The 19,174-nt window shown below is 42.2% G+C and overlaps 3 protein-coding genes across 3 annotated transcripts in view; 1 reads left to right on the plus strand and 2 right to left on the minus strand.

Annotated features, from left to right (window-relative positions):
- Nucleotides 1–19,174, minus strand: part of LOC133277187 (cytochrome c oxidase subunit 7C, mitochondrial) — a 568,656-nt gene that overhangs the window by 430,165 nt on the left and 119,317 nt on the right. The gene's annotated exons all lie outside the window — the stretch shown is intronic.
- LOC133277177 (uncharacterized) overlaps nucleotides 1–19,174 on the plus strand; it is a 757,253-nt gene that overhangs the window by 52,534 nt on the left and 685,545 nt on the right. The window lies entirely within an intron of this gene.
- The window catches only part of LOC133277186 (uncharacterized), a 490,593-nt gene continuing 487,913 nt past the window's right edge, over nucleotides 16,495–19,174 (minus strand). The window contains exon 2 of the mRNA XM_061468829.1: nucleotides 16,495–17,092. Coding sequence (XP_061324813.1) covers nucleotides 16,955–17,092 — 138 coding nt within the window. The 3' untranslated portion in view covers nucleotides 16,495–16,954. The remainder of the gene's footprint in view (nucleotides 17,093–19,174) is intronic.

The following is a 19,174-nucleotide window of genomic DNA, read 5'->3' on the forward strand; positions in this document are numbered from 1 at the left end:
TCTGCCATCTAGAAGCACATGGCAGTAAACTGCACCTCCTGTTGCAGCCCCTGGAAAGATGGCAGCTAAGGCTATAGCATCAATCTGAAGAATCCAAGACTTGCCCCCTTTGTGCTGTATCTCCATTTTTTTTACCCTTCAGGTACAAACAGTGTTCATCACCAAATCCTGGCCCCGGTTGCAGGATCCAAAGAATTATCTGTTGGTGGCCATTCATAAATGGAGGCATCAGATCTGTGTCCAGACCCATGATATGACCCAGCAGCTAGTGTTTGCCCAGGCAATGCCCAGGACTGCTCTGGGACCAGGATGGATCTGGGGCTGTCTCCAGTATGGAAGAGGCCACCTTTTAAAGGCAGAAAACATCTCAGCTGGAGTGTAATGAACTCTGCAATGCTGCATGCCTCTGCAGCCAGGAAATGCTTTTTCCTGCATGTGTTCATGCAAAAAACAAAGCAAATCATGTTATCTAGCCCAGGCTGGAACTTGTGTTTCTGGAATGGAAAATGGCATTGAGGAAGAAAACAGAGATGAACAGCTGACACTTTCAGCAGGTTTCCACTTAGAAATACTTTTAAACAAACCCTTTTATTCCACCACCTGCCATCAACTCTGACTAAGTGTGGCAGATGCTGACTTTTCATAGTTACTGTGAAATGACCCAGTAAGAACAGGAGATTCTGGGAAATTTACTTCTCCTTGCAGTTTCATAAAATCATAGAATCATAGAACAGTTGGGGTTGGAAAGGACCTTAAGATCATCTAGTTAAAACCTGCCATGGGCAGGGACAACTCACACTAAACCCTGTCACCCAAGGTTCTGTCCAACCTGGCCTGGAACAACGCCACAAATGGAGCATTCACAACTTCCTTGATCCATTCAAGTGCCTCACCAGCCTCACAGTAAAGAACTTCTTCTGTATATCCAATCTAAACTTCCCCTGTTTAAGTTTTAACCCATTACCCCTTGTTCTGCCACTACAGCCCCTAAGGAAGAGTCCCTCCCCCATACTGGATACTGGAAGGCTGCTGTGAGGTCTCCACACAGCCTTCTCTTCTCCAGGCTGAACAGACCCAACTTTCTCAGCCTATCTTCATACGGGAGGTGCTCCAGTTCCCTGATCATCCCCGTGGCCCTCCTCTGGACTTGTTCCAACAGTTCCATGCCCTTTTTATGTTGAGAACACCAGAAGTGCACACAATACTCCAAGTGAGGTCTCACAAGAGCAGAGTAGAGGGGCAGGATCACCTCCTTTGGCCTGCTGGTCATGCTCCTTTTGATGCAGCCGAGGATACGGTTGGCTTTCTGGGCTGCAAGTGCTCACTGAAGCCGGCTCATGTTCATTTTCTCATCAACCAACACCCCCAAGTCCTTCTCCACAGGGCTGCTCTGAATCTTTTCTCTGCCCAAACTGTAGCTGTGCTTGGGATTGCTCCCAGGACCTTGCACTTATCGTTGTTAAACTTCATGAGGTTGGCATCAGCCCACCTCACAAGCATGTCGAGGTCCCTCTGGATGGCATTCCTTCCCTCCAGCGTATCAACCGAACTACACAGCTTGGTGACGTCAGGAAACTTGCTGAGGGCTCACTCAATCCCACTGTCCATGTCACTGACAAAGATGTTGAACAAGACCGGTCCCAACACCGATCCCTGAGGGACACCACTCGTTACTGTTTTCCAACTGGACATTGAGCCATTGACAACAACTGAGTGTGCAGCCATCCAGCCAGTTCTTTATCCACCGAGTGATCCACCTATCAAATTGATGTCTCTCCAATTTAGAGACAAGGATGTCATGCGAGACAGTGTCAAATGCTTTTCACAGGTCCAGGTAGATGACGGCAACTGCTCTACCCCTGTCCATCAGTTCTGTAGCCCCACCATAGAAGGCCCCCAAATTTGTCAGTCAGGATTTCCCCCTAGTGAAGCCATGCTGGCTGTCACCAAGCACCTTGTTGATTTTCATGTGCCTTAGCATGCCTTCCAGAAGAATCTGCTCCAAGATTTTGCCAGGCACAGAGGGGAGACTGACTGGTCTGAGGTTCTCTGGGTCATCCATTTTCCCCTTCTTGAAAATGGGGGTTATATTTCCCTTTTCCAGTCGTCGGGAACTTCACCTGACTGCCATGATTTCTCAAATATGATGGACAGTGGCTGAGTAACTTCATTCGCCAGCTCCTTCAGGACCCGTGGATGGATTTCATCAGGTTCCATGCACTTGTGTATGTTCAGGTTCTAAAGATGTTCTTGAAACTGATTCTCTCCTACAGTGGGCCTAAGGTCTTCATTCTCACAGTCTCTGCATCTGCCTTCCGAGACTTGGGTGGTGTGGTCAGAGCCTTTGCCAGTGAAGACCAAGGCAAAGAAGTCATTCAGAACCTCAGCCTTCTCCAAATCCAGGGTAGCCAGTTCTCCTGATAGCTTCCGGAGCGGGCCCATGTTATCCCTAATCTGCATTTTATTTGCTACGTACCTATAGAATCCCTTCCTGTTATCTTTCGCATCCTAAGCCAAGTTTAATTCTAACTGGGCCTTAGCTTTCCTAACATCGTCTCTAGCTTCCTGGACAACATCCCTTTACTCTTCCCGGGCTACCTGTCCTTGCTTCTACCTTTTATAAGCCTCTTTTTTCATTTGAATTTTCCTCAGCAGCTCCTTATCCATCCAAGGAGGTCTCCTGGCCCTCCTGCTGCACTTCCTTCTAGTCGGGATGCAACACTCCTGAGCTTGTAGCAGGTGATCCTTGAATATCAACCAAGAGTCTTGGGCCCCCTGCCCTCTAGAACAATGTACCTTCTACAACTATTATTATTGTTATTAATTATTATTAAACTTTATTTAATCTATTTATTTACTTTATATCAATTATTAAATTTTTCGTGCCTCAACCTGCAGGTTTTACCTTCTTCTAATTCTTCTCCCCATCCCACTAACTGTGTAGTGCTTAGTTGCCAGCTGGGATTGAGCCACGACAAATGCCTTCTAGAAACTTCTGAAACAAAAGCATAAAAAGAAAAGGTGGTAGGCAAGCCTAATATCTAATTAGTTTTGGAAAAAGTAAGTACTTCTTCCTTTTTACACTGATCCTAAAAAACAGGTGCATCCAGAAGAGACTAATTTAAAAAAAAAAAACAACACAAAAACCACCAGAACGAAAAGTAGTTTTTTCCTCTATTTGCAATTTGTATTATGTTGGAAAGCATCATGGGTGTCTCCACTGTAATTTCTTTGGTTCACCTCCAATGCGGTGATGCAATTCTAGTAGTATTTTATTCATATGTAGGTGGTAAGTCACTCAGGATGATTCTAAGTATACATCTATTGACTTCAGGATATTTAATTAACTATGAGGTAAGGGTTTCACCCTCTTCTCCAAAGTTTGCACTTGCAGAAAAAAAAAATCAGTTAATCCCACTTTGATGGGATAATCTCACGATGAGGTGCATCAGAAAACAACACCACACAGAATTCAATTGTTTGAAATTGTGGTAGAAACTAGTGTGCTACAGCTAGAATGTCAGCTTAAAACATCTCTACTCGCTAAAAGCAAATAAGTGTCATAACATATTTTGAGTAATAGATAACAGATTTTTGGAAAAATATTGACAAATAAGTTTCCTCCAGGTGTGCCAAAACATTGGTCAGCTGCTGGATTTTGATTTAGTAAAGGGTAAGACCTGTAAGTACAGGGTGAGCAAGATAGAGTTGCCTAATTAAAGTCTAATATTGCTTTCTAAGCAGCAATGAGCTTGACTTAAAAGCTGAAACTGAAAGAATGAATTCAGTTAGAGACCTTATAATTAAACTTCAAGGAGCTCTATATTGAGCTGTATCTTTTTCATTGGAAAGAAGTATTGGGTATTAATATTGGGTATCCATGCAAACAGGATCAGACCTGAAACCATACATAGGACTTAAGTCAGTGAAACAATGCAATTTTTAAATCTGATATACTTAAATAAACTGCTTTTTCACCCTGTCTGGTACAGGAAAAAGTGTATAGTCTTCAATGATCTAAGAAAGTTAAAAGGAAGAGGAGAGTATATATGGAATTAGTTTATAAAGACTGGGGAAAAAAAAAAGTTAAAGCCACAAGGAATTGCAATTATCTAGGAACACTTTATTAGACAATTTCTTGGACTTGGACACTTCAAAGAAATATAATTCAGCAGCTACTCAAATCCCACTCATCATTAAGCATCGACAGAGAATAAATACTGAAATTTTTCTGACTTTACCCTATGAAAAATATAACTGTGTTATCTTTCGCATAGGATTTTTTTCTAGGCAATAGAAAAGAGATGAAAAAGAAAGCTCAAAATTTAAATGGGGATTAAAATATTCCATCATGAAGGAAAATAAATTAAGAAATGAAAAACTGCAACACACTTTCATGTAGATATGTCTACGTGTATTTGCAACTGGTTTATACCTGTAGACCAGAAAATAAACCTCATTGTTTGGCTATGATCCCTTAGACAATAGGTTCTTTCTTCTGCTAGCTGGGTTTCAGATGCTGCGTGTCATCCATTCATCATTGTCCTGAATTGTATGTCATAGCCTGAAGAACTGAATTCATTGTGGAATTAATCCTTTACTCATTGTTTTTATTTCATAACAGTAAAACACTGAAGTCAGACTGAATTGCAATTAATTAAATTGAAAGTATAGTAAAATGATACTATTAATATGGTGAGGCACTGTCACAGATTGCCCAGAGAAGCTTGACCCTGGCAAGGCTGGATGGGTTTTGGAGCAACCTCGTCTAGCAGGAGGTGTCTCTGCCTGTGACAGGGGTTGGAACTGGATGAGCTTTAAGGTCCCTTCCAACCCAAACCAGTCTGGGATTCTGTGATTCTATGTTGTCCACAAAAAAAAGCTCTTTTTTTTTTTTTTATTGCATAAATTACTTGCTGCCATGAACCCCCAAATGACAATTTTACGCCACAGAAATTTTCATCTTCAAGAGACAAGAGGCTTTAAAAAGTGCACCCAAAATGCTTCTTCAGTGACTTACAATAAGAATATTGGTGATGTACTGATTACATATGGTATTTTTAGATAAAACAGTGAACTCCTGCAAGAAATTTATCTTCTGTCTGAGTCAGTGATTCATGTTAAGTTCAGCAAAGACAAGGAATGACAAGTAGGACTTAACTGTAAAAACATATAGAGGCTTTGTCACAGATTGACACTCAATTATTGAGGTTTATGTGAAATTATCCAAACTTTCATTTTGTAGAATGAAACTTCTGCTTATTTTATTAACCAGAGGCTTCTTTTTTTTTTCTTCATCATCAGATTCACTACATATTAAAGTAGTCATGGGAAGAGAAAAAAAAGCTTGCCTCACTGATGAGTGTCTTAGAGGCTATGAGAAGAATAGCAATGCTTACCCTCTTTTTTACTTCTAACGGAAAAACAAGTGGTTTAATGTACTTGTATTGTGCTGCTCTACTTATTTTGACAATTAGGATAGGGTTAAGTCATATAAAAATGTAGGTCCTAGGGCAAAATGGAAAATAAGGCTAAGTATTAGTGTGTGACTGTTTTTTTTTCATGAAAAACAAAGTCTCTTGTCTCAGAAGTTTCTCAAGCTTTTCTGCACACCTAAGTTTAAATGACTTCACTCCTGTTCCTGCTGTCCTGTGTTAGAGGTAGTCTGTTGGAAAGAAGATAGCAATATGTGGTGGGGATAGGAAACTGAACATGTGTAGATCTGCGATCTGTTAAAGCAGAAGCAGTTGGAATAACAATTCATCTAAATGAATCATTGAAACTAATGCGATTAAAGTGATCTGCCAAACTAATTTATCTAGTTTAGCCTGCCCACAATAGATTACTTCATAGAATCATAGAAATGTAGAATAGTCTGGGTTGGAAGGGATTTTCAAAGGTCATCTAGCCCAACCCCCCTGCAATGAGCAGGGACATCTTCATCTAGATCAGGTTGCCCAGAACCATGTACAACCTGGCCTTGAATGTCTCCAGGGATGGTGCATCCACCACCTCTCTGGGCAACCTGTGCCAGTGTTTTACCACCCTCATTGCAAAGAACTTTTTCCTCATATCCAGCCTGAATCTCCCCCCTTTTAGTTTAATATCATCACCCCTCATCCTGTCACAAGAGGCCCTGCTAAAAAGTCCACAATCAAGGCTGCAATAAAGTATTCCCAGGGCCTTCTCCAGACTGAACAACCCCAGCTCATTTCTGTGGCCCTTCTCTGAACCCTTTCCAACAGATCCGTGCCTTTCCTGTACTGAGCACTCCAGCCTCCAGAACTGGATGCAAGGCTGCAGGCCAGAGCACAGCAGAGGGGGATAATCCCCTCCCTCAACCTGCAGCTCGTGCTCTGGGGATGCAGCCCAAGATGCGATTGGCCTTCTGGGCTGCAAGTGCACACTGCTGACTCATATCTAATCTCTCATTCACCAGTAACCCCAAGTCCTTCTCTTCAGAGGTACTCTCAATCTCTTAATCCCCATTTTATATTGATACTGCAGATTGTCTCAACCCAGGGGCAGGATCTTGCATTTGGCCTTGTCAAAATCCATGAGGTCCATATGGTCCCACCTCTCCAGCCTGTCCAGATCCTTCTAGATCCCATCCCTTCCCTCCACTGTTTCAACCACATCACACAGCTTGGTGTCATCTGCCAACTTGCTAATGATGCACTTGATTCCACTGTGCATGTTGCTGATGAAGATATTGAACAGTATTGGAATCAATATGGACTCCTGAGGGATGCCAGTTGTCACTGGTGTCCATCCAGACATTGAGCTATTGACTTCCCTTAAGTGCAGAGGGAAGGAATCACACACAGAGTCTGATTTCTGCTAAAGGTCTTATTTCTAAGACCAGAGAGAGAAAGATTTTTGATCATGCGCTCAGTCAGATCACTGCTGGTGGTGCAGCTCCCCAAATTCTCCTTCTGGTGGGCAATCATCTGGCCACACTGTGGACTTATGGACTCCCAAGCTTCAATTCCATCTGCTTTGTGAGGACAGAATGATTTTTATGGCTTCACAGAAAGGGAATTTCATGGTTGAACTGAAGGAGGCGCTGCAGGTCAAACACTGATCCCCCATGAACATTTCAGCCTTGGAGACAGTCTACTTGGCCATTCAGGGAGAATGGTTTAGAACGTTTTTGAAAGGATTTTCAAGACAAAGGGGTGTAAATGTAAGGATTTGCCACTAATTACTGCTATGACTTCTGCACTCTGGAGGGAATGAAGAGCAGTATCTCCTCTGAGATGGAACAGGGGAGGTGGTGACAACTGAAAAGTGCAGAGCACAAAGACAAGCAGACAGTATTTGAGAGGGAGGAATATACAGGCCTAAATAAAACATAGAATCAAAGAATCAGCTAGGTTGGAGAAGACCTACAAGATCATCAATTCCAACCATTTCTCCAAAACTGCCAAGGCCGCCACTAACCCATGCCACTAAGGCCCACCTCTACATGGTCTGTGAACACTTCCAGGGACGGTGACTCCACCACTTGGAATCCTGGGCAGCCTGTGTAATAATTTTTCTGACTCGTGTGGTTTTTTGTTTATTTGTTTGGTTTTTTTTCAATCAGTGTTTTGGAGCTGATTTTAGATTTAAAATTATGTAATTCTTATTGTGAGATCCCTTGCCTTCCCTGTTTCTCCTTCCACTGATTTTTCATTTAAACACAAATATATTTTTTCTTCATTTTTTTCCCTTTTGTTTTGCTTTGTTTTTTATTGTTTTGCATTGTTTTGCTTCTTGTGGAGAGAGCATCTAGTTCTTCTTTCATTTTCAAAGCCAGGGAACAATTCTTTTGTATCACTATGTTCAGATTGCTTAACTGGGTTAACTGGGTAGCTCTTGGATGACCCACTCCTCTACAATTGTTATAGAGTTACAGTGGCTCTTCTAAGGAGTCATTTTTTTTTTTTTTATCTATTGCATGTAAAATCAGGTATTGTGTGAGCAGAAGATGCCAGAATATGGTTTGTGCCATAATCACAACTGCATTCAAGTGCAAAATAGAGTAAGAAATTAACAGAGAAAGCAGACAAGTGTGTTCGACACAGAGCTGGTAATTCGATTGCATGCATAAGGAGAGGGAAAAGGAGTTCACCAAGGTAACCGAGACTCATAAAAAGTATGTAAATGCTCCATGTCTGCCAGGCTTGAATATGAAACAGAGAGAAGCAGGTATATACAAATTGACTTTGAATAATAGGAAAGAAGAAGGGAATAAGATTTTTCGGGAGGTTGTTTTTATTTAAAAGAAAACTGGATGTGTTCTGTGTTTGACTTTTATGGTATTTTCAGCTATGTAGTTTTAAAATGTTTTCATGCTTTAGAGACACCCAAACATTTGTTTGCAATTCCTATGCACACAATCTTCTCTATTTTATACATCATAATTTAAACCTCAAACAGTACTGATTGCTTATGTTCGTACAGTGTTTTATTTTTGCCAGGATTGCTGTTCGTACTAGCTGTATCTCCCCAGATGTGTATATATTCAGTGGATAAAAATCAAAGTGAAAACATAAAGAAGTAAGTGACTTACTTTCAATTCAATAGTGTTCTTCCTTCAGATCATCATCCGTGGACATGGGGAAATGTAAGTTTAATGCTAACGTTAAATAAGGATCAGAATAAATTATTTTTCTCTGAAAATGGCTCTGACTTCATCTGGAGGACAGAAGTTCTACTCTTAGGTTTTTTTCCTTTTATTTTCATCAACAAGTTTGCATCTAAGAAATGACCTGCTACTGGCTCTTTGGTACCCAGGTCTTTGTGAACCACAATCTTTCCTCAGACTGAGCCTTCTGGTGGAGGTTATTTTCTAGCATCAAAAAGGGACTCATGATAGAAATTATGATTAATCTAATTTTGTTTATAACTCTTTCACCAAAGCTATCACAATCAGCATTCACCTAATTCTGCCTGTGATTTCTGCCTGACAGAATCAACCTCTGACTAAAGAAAATAATTAATAATTTATTTGGGAAAAAAAAAGTCCAAAGTCACATTGGTTTCTATTGGGTCAGGAATTTAATGTGACTTACTGATCTATTTTCAAAGAGTACCTGAATTAAAGGGAAATGAAGCTCATGCATGGCTGAAAATATCTATTTAGAAATATTAGGAACTAGGTAGTTTGAAAGACAAGGTCTTTTGTTGTATGATTTATTTAGTATTGCTTCCTTCTATCTCACAATAAATACTTTTGCATTTATTTAAGAGCTAACGTGCTAAACAAGAACAGATTTTATGAGACTTTCTGTTCACCATTTAGTTTTCAGCCCTGCTTGTTTGTTTTAGGAGCACTAGTATTCCCTTGACTATTACATAGCTGCTTGCAGTATTCCCTTGACTATGACAGTACAATTTCATACTTCAAAGCATTCCAATCATCTATTTCCAAATTTAGATGATCATAGCATTTTTGATACTCCAACACCTTTCATAAAGTTAAATTGAGAATTGTTTGTGGCAGGTAACATTAAAGCACATTGCTGAAGCAGAGAACAGACTGTAGAAGAATTATATCCACTGTAGGAATATTGTCTGGGACATCAAGAAGGTGGGACAGGAGTAATTTTCCTGACACAGAAAAATGTAAAGGAATTACTTGTCTTAAAAACATCTAGGTCTATAAATTGAATGTAAAGTAAGTAGCTGAACCTTGACATAGCTGGATTGTAGAGAGACTTGAAAATCATGAAAGACAGCAGAGACCTAAGGGAAGTAGATGGATGCAATTAAATTCTCCAGTGTGCAATGTGTACACCTGTATTAAACTTTAAATTATGCAATAGAAGTAAAGATTTGCAGAAAAATATTGCCTCTGACCAAAACTGAGTAGTTCCCATATCAAGAACTGTGTAAAGCCAGATTTTGCAGTCTGTTGAGATAAAAAAGAAGGAGGGAAATCTGTACTATAGTGAGTGGCATAGAAATGACAGATAGACAGCATCATTTACCATTTCTGAAAGTCAAAAACTATAACGTGACAATTAAGGTGGCAAGTTCCAAAAAGATAACAGAACAAGCAGGCGAGCTTTACACCCAGCATGAAGTTGGTAATTTGATTACATGAGCATGCATATATATCTATTTACATTCATGGAGAGAAAAAAGACGAGAAAGGTGCAACATCAAATAGAAAATGTAAGCTGTGAAGCTCCTTGCTACAACCTGTTATGGATGTTGAAATTCTGCTTTGGTTCAAAAAGCGATTGAAAAATGCATAATAGATAAATCCCTCCTTTTCCACTGAACACAAGCTCAGGAATTTGATGAGCTTCTAATTGCGTATGCTGTAGAGAAGCCTCACTGTAAGCTCGACTTGATTTGTAGTCTGAGGCATTAAATAGTAACTACTATTTTTTTTTGTCAAAAAGGGGAGCCCAAACTGGGCAGAGTTGGGAACTGTCACATTAAAGCTGTAGGTATGTAAGCTGAAACTTACCCTGACAGAGTGGAGATTGAGATGAGCTCTTAGGCAGAAGTTCTTCCCTGTGAGGGTGGTGAGACCCTAGCACAGGTTGTCCAGAGAAGCTGTGGCTGCCCCATCCCTGGCAGTGTTCAAGGCCAGGTTGGACAGGACTTGGAGCAACCTGGTCTAGTGGAAGGTGTCCCTGCCTGTGGCAGGAACTGAGTGAGCTTTAAGGTTCCCTTCCAACCCTAACTATTCTTAAGGTATTTATTCATCTTTAATTCACACCTTTACTTTTAAGGCTGTGGTGTCTCATTTCCATCATTCTGGGCAAGCAGACACTTACCTCTCAAACTGTGAATAAACTGGAGCTCCCTGCTTGTGCATATAGTAATGTGTGTTAATATGTTTAATATATGTTAATTAAAATGAGCTGAAACAAATCCAGGCTTTTGGATAATAGCAATAATAATGTTAATAGTAATTATAATAAGAATAGGAATGGAATAGTAATAGAAATAGCAACACATAGCAATAGTACTAAAAATAGTAATAGTAATACAGTAAAACTAACAATAAAAGCAATAATAACAATAAACAATAATCAAAATGCTACTAGTACTACTACACAACAATAATGATAATATATTGCATATATCATATACAAAGTATATATATTTATATTGTTATGATTGTTTTTATTATTCTGTATTGTATAATATTATACATTAGTTGCATTGTTATAGATTATATTCATATTATTATATAAAACATATCGTATATTTTAACTTATGCTATTATGTTGTATTATACAATTTTATACTGTCATTATGATATAATGTGTTTATTCTCTTAATTTTCCCAGTACTTCATTATTCTTTTAGTGAACAGTTTAAGCTGGGCACCAAGTTAATTCGTTCTTCTCGGGATAAACCGAGGAGGGGCTGCACCCTTTTTCCGGGCTCGGTGAGACCAGAGATCCCTGCACGGAGGCGGTTTTCAGGGTGTCCTGCACCCCTACCTCAGTGCTGATCGCTCAGGCAGCCGCCCGGTGCCGCTGTGGGACCAGGAATCGGCGGACTCCAGCGAAGAAATGGCCGCAATTTTAAAGGCGGAGTTGTAGTTTCCCTCGTGTAAAAGTATTTCGCTGCTTGAGCAGCTGAATATCGTTTGGGATGCTGAAGAGAAGGATTTTTTTTTTTTAATACAACTAGTTATTAGACTATTCACTAAAAAAAAAAGGAAAAGAAAAATGTATGTCCATACAAACCCTCTCCCTCCTCATTAACATCCATTTATCTCTGAACACAGCAAATGGCAAATTTCCATCCCATAGGAGATGTTTTCTCATGGCAGAGAGCATTTTTCAGGAAGAAAAAAGCAGCAGAAAGGTGGAAAGCTTAGTGCTTAAAATAATGTTACAGTCTTCTGACAGCAAATCGGGGCTGTGTTTGGTACCAGGAGGTACTGCAGGTGTTGGCCTGTTCAACAGCAAAGTGCACATGTGCACACGATCAAAAAGGCACCTGAAAATTTCACCGTTAGGCATCAAATCAGTTTATGCTGATGCTCATCCAGGTGTTGGAGATCCTAAGAAAAAGGAACATCGTGGGAATGACAAGATGGTACAGAAAGAGCATGGTGTAACCCAAGAGGGATGTGGAGCTGTTAGAGTGAGTCCAGAGGAGGCCATGGAGATGCTGTGAGGGGTGGAGCAGCTCTGCTCTGGAGACAGGCTGAGAGAGCTTGGCTGGTTCAGCCTGGGGAAAGCTCCTTAAGGGGAGACTTTACAGCAGCTGCCAGTGTCTAAAGGGTGTCTACAAGAAACCTGGAGAGGAGCTTTGGACAAGGGCCTGTAGGGACAGGGCAAGGGGAATGTTTTTAACCTGACAGAGGGGAGATTGAGTTGAGCTCTTAGGCAGAAGTTCTTCCCTGTGAGGGTGCTGAAGCCCTGGCACAGGTTGCCCAGAGAAGCTGTGGCTGCCCCATCCCTGGCAGTGTTCAAGGCCAGGTTGGACGGGACTTGGAGCAGCCTGGTCTAGTGGAAGGTGTCCCTGCCTGTGGCAGGGGGTTGGAACTGGATGAGCTTTAAGGTCCCTTCCAACTCAAACTAGTCTGGGATTCTCTGATTCTCTGATTCTTGTAATTCATTGTACCCCAAATTATTTCACTCTAGTTTCAGATGCAAGCCAACACAGATTACATATAGAAATATGAAGACTAAGCACATTTCTGAAATAATCATCCACTAGAAACTCTTTGGGGTTTCAGATCAGTTTCTCAGCATTGGCAGGTTTTTTTAACACCCAAGAATTGCAAGGTTTTCCTGACAAGCACATGCTTAGAGTAATGTATGAGGTGCAGCTCATACTGAGTCCAACATGAGTCCAGTTAAACTCAAAAATAAACCCCGTTTATATGTGAAACTATTTATTCAACTGTGCATTTTTTTTGACTGCTACTATGCCAAATCCTAGTATTGACTGGAGCAGGGAAATACGTCACTGTTTTATGTAATGTAGATGTAGGTGAGGCCTACTAAGGTCTGCTGTTACGCTGAAAACTAGGTATATATTCTAAAGAAAGAAGGTAACTTCAAAAAGAAAGTGCAAGATATCAAAATTCCGAAAGTCTTGTTATTGCCCGTAGATTATACCAGGATAATGTGAGAAAGGAAGGAAATATTTTTTCTCTTCTTTTATTCCCCATTTATAGCAACTTTTAGCTTCTTCCTTTCTTGTCCCTGACAAATCTGATTACTATTGATAGTCCCTCTCACTTTCTGTCCTTGCTCCATCATGATGCTGCTCTCCTGCTTCTGGGAATCTTACATTGTTACTCTTTTCTGTTCCTACTTTTCTCCCTGCAAATCCTCTGGCAAGACTTTTACTTCTGCTGAGGCTGACATTACAGGAAATCTTCCTGTGCCACAGTTTTAGCTCATGCCCCCACAGTGGGGATGCACAGAATTTCCTGGGAGCACCACGGGGTTTGCAGTCTCTTGTCTTCAGAGTCAAGGTTTCCAGTATTTCTGTCCACACAAAAATCAGGAAAGCTGGCTGTTTTGTGGATAAAGCAAGAATGAACCTGCTTGGTTCATTCCCAAGCAGGCAGAATGAGATTTGTGTTTCTGGAAACTCTGGTTATATTTCCACTTTCATCCTTGCAGTGCCCAGCTCGGTGTCTGTTTTCCAGTTCAGGAAAGCTGGCTGTTTTGTGGATAAAGCAAGAATGAACCTGCTTGGTTCATTCCCAAGCAGGCAGAATGAGATTTGTGTTTCTGGAAACTCTGGTTATGTTTCCACTTTCATCCTTGCAGTGCCCAGCTCGGTGTCTGTTTTCCAGTCACACTGTGTTTCCTTTCATTGCTCTCTCTTCTCTGCACCACAGTATGTATTTCTTCTCATGTTCACCGCGATATGTCCTCCTCTGTCACTGTTCAGCTCCTCTTAAATATGCTTAGAGGCCACCAGGTGGCACTAACCACACATGAAAATTTCCATTTCCAGGGATTTCTAACAGTTTTCCACGCTCTGCTCTCAAGTAGCTGGAAGCAATCAGGGAAGAATTGCTCTGTTACCCCCTAGATAACAAGCATTAATTTAAACTCTGGTGTGTCTGTGTGAAAAAACATTTGTGTGTTTTAAAATGTGAGCCTCCAGGAGGGTTGGTTTTGTGTTAAAGAACCGGGCACTGGTATAAAGAAAAAAATCTGGGATTCTGTGATTCTATGATTCTGATCCTGTCCTGTCTTATCACTGTGTACTGTACATGCTAACATCAGGAGTGTTACAACATCTCACTCTTCTGGCGGTTGAAGCTGTTAATTTTCAGTGAGATTATTTTCACAGCCAATTTTTCCTCTGTGGTTGATATATGTTGATATGGAGAAAACTCCATGAACAAACGTGCCAACAAAATTTCCAAGCTGACAAGCAGGTATTCTTTATTGCAGCGCTGGGAGACATGGGGGATAGCTCCTCCTAAGGTGTGTCTCCCAATTGCCGCACAAGCCGTCCTTTTATAGCCACTGGCCATACATACATATTCATGAGGCTACGTATGGATTACATAATTTTCTGGAAAGTTCCCCACATGCGTACAGAATTGTGGTGGTGGTCTCTGAGGGTCGTTTACTTCTTCCAACAATCTTCATCACTTCTGGCAGCCTTTGAAGCATGCGCAGTAGATGCTCATACCAGTTTAATTGTTTCGTTAGCACCAGAGACATAATAATCCTCCTATCCTCCTACTTATCAGTTAGTTTAACTGTAGCCCATCCTGGACATCTGCGGTTCCCAGATACTCCTTATCCCTGTGTCCTGTTCTTCTAGACTGTTTTTCTTAAACTATGTCAACTATAACGATTTATCCTGTGAGAATTCTCAGTATGTTTTCTAGCTGTACTCTGTTTATATTTTTCTCTATGCATCATGCACCTCAGTAATTTTCCATTGCTACTGTTACAAAGCCATCAAACTTAACATTACTTAAATCTAATTCTAAAGGTTTCTATATTCCATTTTGTGATTTTGTGCCCCCTTGTTTCAATGTTCACATAGATAATTTGGCCCAGATTTCCACCACGCCAACATTTTGTATATCTTGCTTTGGTATTTAAAAGTCTCTAGTAACACAAAAATTGAGTTTTCTCAGAAAGCTTGGGTTGACAGGAGTATCAGGCCAATATGCAGTACCAGTCACAGTACCCTACTTCGTATTTCATTGACATGAAAAGTACTAAGTTCTGAATGGGAACATAGCCCTGTCATGCAGTATTCACATGATAATCAGTATTGAGAGCAAACGTTGCTGCAACTTACCAGCCTAAGTTTCATTATGTGTATATCTGTCCAGCCTATCCTCATATGTGACTAAATTTTCAGAGGCATTTTTTCAAAACAGACCCTTCAGGTATCCACCTCCAAAACTCAGCTTTCTAGGAACAGATCCATAAAGTCAATCACTCTTCAATAGAATGACCCGTAAGAGGCAGATAACTGATTGTCGTGGTTTAAACCCAGTCAGCCACACAGTTTCTACTCCCCCCACTTTTTCTTTCCTTCCCCCTCCCTCACCTGCGCTCCCAGAAGGATGGGGAGGAGAATCAAGAGAATGTAACTCCCATGGGTTGAGATAAGAACAGTTCAATAACTAAGGTATAACACAAACCACTACTGCTGCCACCAATGATAATAATGATAAGGGAAAATAGCAAGGGAAGGGAATACAATACCACCCACCGTTCTGTATTACACAGCAGGCAACAGCATACAATTGAGTTCATTGGCTGTCTTCCCCTAAAATCAAATCCCCTTGAGGTACACATCGAACTTCCTGCATTACCCACCAAGTACATACAGGTCCCTGAGCAAAAGCAATCCCACAAGTGGGTTGTCCTGAAGCAGAAATAACCCAGACTGTCTTCCCCAGCAAATTATTCATGTGCACCACAGGAACTTTGTCTCCCTCTAAAATATGTGAAGGTTCTGACTGGGCTGGGCCAGCCCTATTGACGGATCCTCTGGTGTTGACCAACCAGCTGGCCTTTGGTTAAGTGTGTATCCCAATGCTTGAAAGTTCCCCCACCCATTGCTCTCAGTGTAGTTTTTAACAGCCCATTGTACCGTTCAATTTTCCCAGAGGCTGCTGCATGGTAGTGGATGTGATATACCCACTCAATGCCATGCTCTTTGGCTGAAGTGTCCATAAGGTTATTCCGGAAATGAGTCCCACTGTCTGACTCAATTCTCTCTGGGGTGCCATGTCGCCACAAAATCTGTTTCTCAAGGCCCAGGATAGTGTTCCGGGCATTCGTGTGGGGCCCAGTGCATGTTTCCAGCCATCCAGAGGTTGCTTCCACCATGGTAAGCACATGGTGCTTGCCTTGGTGGGTTGGTGGGAGTGTGATATGATCAGTCTGCTGGGCCTCCCCATATTTGTACATCAGCCATTGTCCTCCATACCAAAGAGGCTTTAACTGTTTAGCTTGCTTAATTGCAGCACGTTTCACACTCGTGAATAACCTGGGCAAAAGTGTCCATTGTTAAGTCCACCCCTCAATCATGAGCCCACCTGTATGTTGCATCTCTGCCCTGATGGCCTGAAGTGTCATGGGCCCGGCGGGCCAAAAGTAATTCACCCTTATGTTGCTAATCTAAGTCCATCTGAGCCACTTGGCTCTTAGCAGCTTTATCCACTTGTTGGTTGTTCTGGTGTTCCTCAGTGGACCAACTCTTGGGTACATGAGCATCTACATGACGTACCTTCACCACCAGGTTCTGCACCTGGGCAGCGTTATCTTTCCACAGTGCAGCAGCCCAGATGGGTTTACCTCTGCATTGCCAGCTGCTCTGCTTCCATTGCTGCAACCACCCCCACAGGGCATTTGCCACCATCCATGAGTCAGTATAGAGATAAAGTACTGGCCACTTTTCTCGTTCAGCAATGTCCAGGGCCAGTTGGATGGCTTTCACCTCAGCAAACTGACTTGATTCATCCTCCAGCAGTTTCTGCAACTTGTCATTGAGGACTCCATACACCTGCCTTCCATCTCCGGTACTTTCCCACAGTATGGCAGGACCCATCAGTAAACAAGGCATATTGCTTTTCACTTTCTGACAGTTTATTATATGGTGGGGCCTCTTCAGCACGCACCACCTCCTCCTCTGGTGACATTCCAAAATCTTTGCCCTCTGGCCATGATGACTTCTAGAATGCCCGGACGACTGGGATTTCCATTGTGTAATTAGTGCAGCTCACTTACTCCATGTAGCATCGGTTGCATGATGTGTAGAGGAGACCCTGCCTTTGAACATCCAGCCCAGCACAGGCAGCCGGGGTGCCAGGAGGAGCTCTGCTTCAGTGCCAATCACTTCCGAAGCAGCTTGAATCCATTCATAGGCTGCCAGTATCTCTTTCTCAGTTGGTTTATAGCTGGCCTCAGATCCTCTGTATCCCCAAGTCCAAAAGCTGAGGGGTCGACCTTGAGTCTCCCCTGGAGCTTTCTGCCAGAGGCTCCAGGTAGGACCATGGTCCCCGGCTGTGGTGTACAGTACATTTTTTTGCATCTGGCCTGCTCCAGACTGGTCCAAGGGCTACTGTGTGAACTATCTCGCGTTTAATTGGCTCAAAGGCTTGTTGTTGCTCAGGGCCCCATTTAAAATCATTCTTCTTCCGGGTCACATGATAGAGAGGGCTTACAATTGAACTGTAATTTGGGATGTGCATTCTCCAGAACCCCACAGCACCCAAGAAAGCTTGTGTTTCCTTCGTATTAGTTGGTGGAGACATTGCTGTTATCTTGTTGATCACATCTGTGGGGATCTGTCTATGTCCATCTTGCCATTTTATTCCAAAAAATTGAATCTCCTGTGCAGGTCCCTTGACCTTACTCCGTGGATGGCATTTCATCCACTGTTAGTTGCTCTATGTCATTCCGGGTTACTTTTGCCAATGAATGGGCATATGATGACAGTGCATTCTGTGTAAGTTTTCGCCACATGGGTCGTGTACATTCACCTTCATCTGGATCTATGGGTATATCCCCATTATTTGGCTTGACGTGATAGATCATCTCTACGATGGCTGATTCCCTCAGAGACTGGATGCCTTTCTTTAGCATAGTCCACTTGGCTGAAAGACTCATAACATTGTCCATGTATGGAAACCTTTCTTTCACAGCTGCCAAGAGCCGCCTCCAAAGGCTGAGGGACCATTTTTCTCTTGCAATTGCTTGTCAATTCTCCCTTCTCTAGCAAGTGATTCCAGCTGCTTAGTTTCTCTACCTTCCAGTTGGTGACCATCAGCCCCATTGTCCCAGCATCGGAGCAACCAGGTGATGATGTGCTCCCCTGGTTGACGGGTAAAATCTTTTCGCATATTCCGTAGCTAGGTTGAGGTCCGAGGTTGAGAAGTTACCTCTTCTTCTTCTTCTTCATCATGTGATGATGACTCCTGATCAGATGCTAGACTGGGCGGTGAATTCATTGTTTCTTCATCTTGCTTCACCCTTCTTGCCTCTTTTTTGCTTTTTCTCTTGTGTACAGGGGCAACTAATATTGGTATGAATTGGTCCTCTGGTTTGGTTGCAGTAATTATCACTGTGGTTTACACACAGTACACACAGTATGCTAGAGACTGGAAGGGACCTCAAAAGATCATCTAGTCCAATCCCCCTGCCGGAGCAGGAACACCTAGATAATGTTACACAGGAATGTGTCCAGGTGAGTTTTGAATGTCTCCAGGGAAGGAGACTCCACAACCTCCCTGGGCAGCCTGTTCCAGTGTTCCGTCACCCTTACTGAGAAGTTTCTTCTCAAGTTTAAGTGGAACCTCTTGTGTTCCAGTTTGGACCCATTACCCCTTGTCCTATCATTGTTTGCCACTGAGTAGAGCCTGGCTCCATCCTCGTGACACTCCCCCTTTATATATTTATATACACTAATAAGGTCACCCCTCAGTCTCCTCTTCTCCAAACTATAGAGACCCAGCTCCCTCAGTCTTTCCTCATAAGGGAGATGCTCCACTCCCTTAATCATCTTCGTTGCCCTGCGCTGGACTCTCTCCAGCAGGTCCCTGTCCTGCTTGAATTGAGGGGCCCAGAACTGGACACAATATTCCAGATGGGGTCTCACCAGGGCAGAGTAGAGGGGAAGGAGGACCTCTCTCGACCGACTAACCACCCCCCTTCTAATACACCCCAGGATGCCATTGGCCTTCTTGGCCTCAAGGGCACAGTGC

Source organism: Pezoporus flaviventris, unplaced genomic scaffold (assembly GCF_033815535.1).
Source record: "Pezoporus flaviventris isolate CSIRO_AGI_PZ_B2104156 unplaced genomic scaffold, CSIRO_AGI_Pfla_v1 ptg000052l, whole genome shotgun sequence".
NCBI classification, from domain to species: Eukaryota; Metazoa; Chordata; class Aves; order Psittaciformes; family Psittacidae; genus Pezoporus; species Pezoporus flaviventris.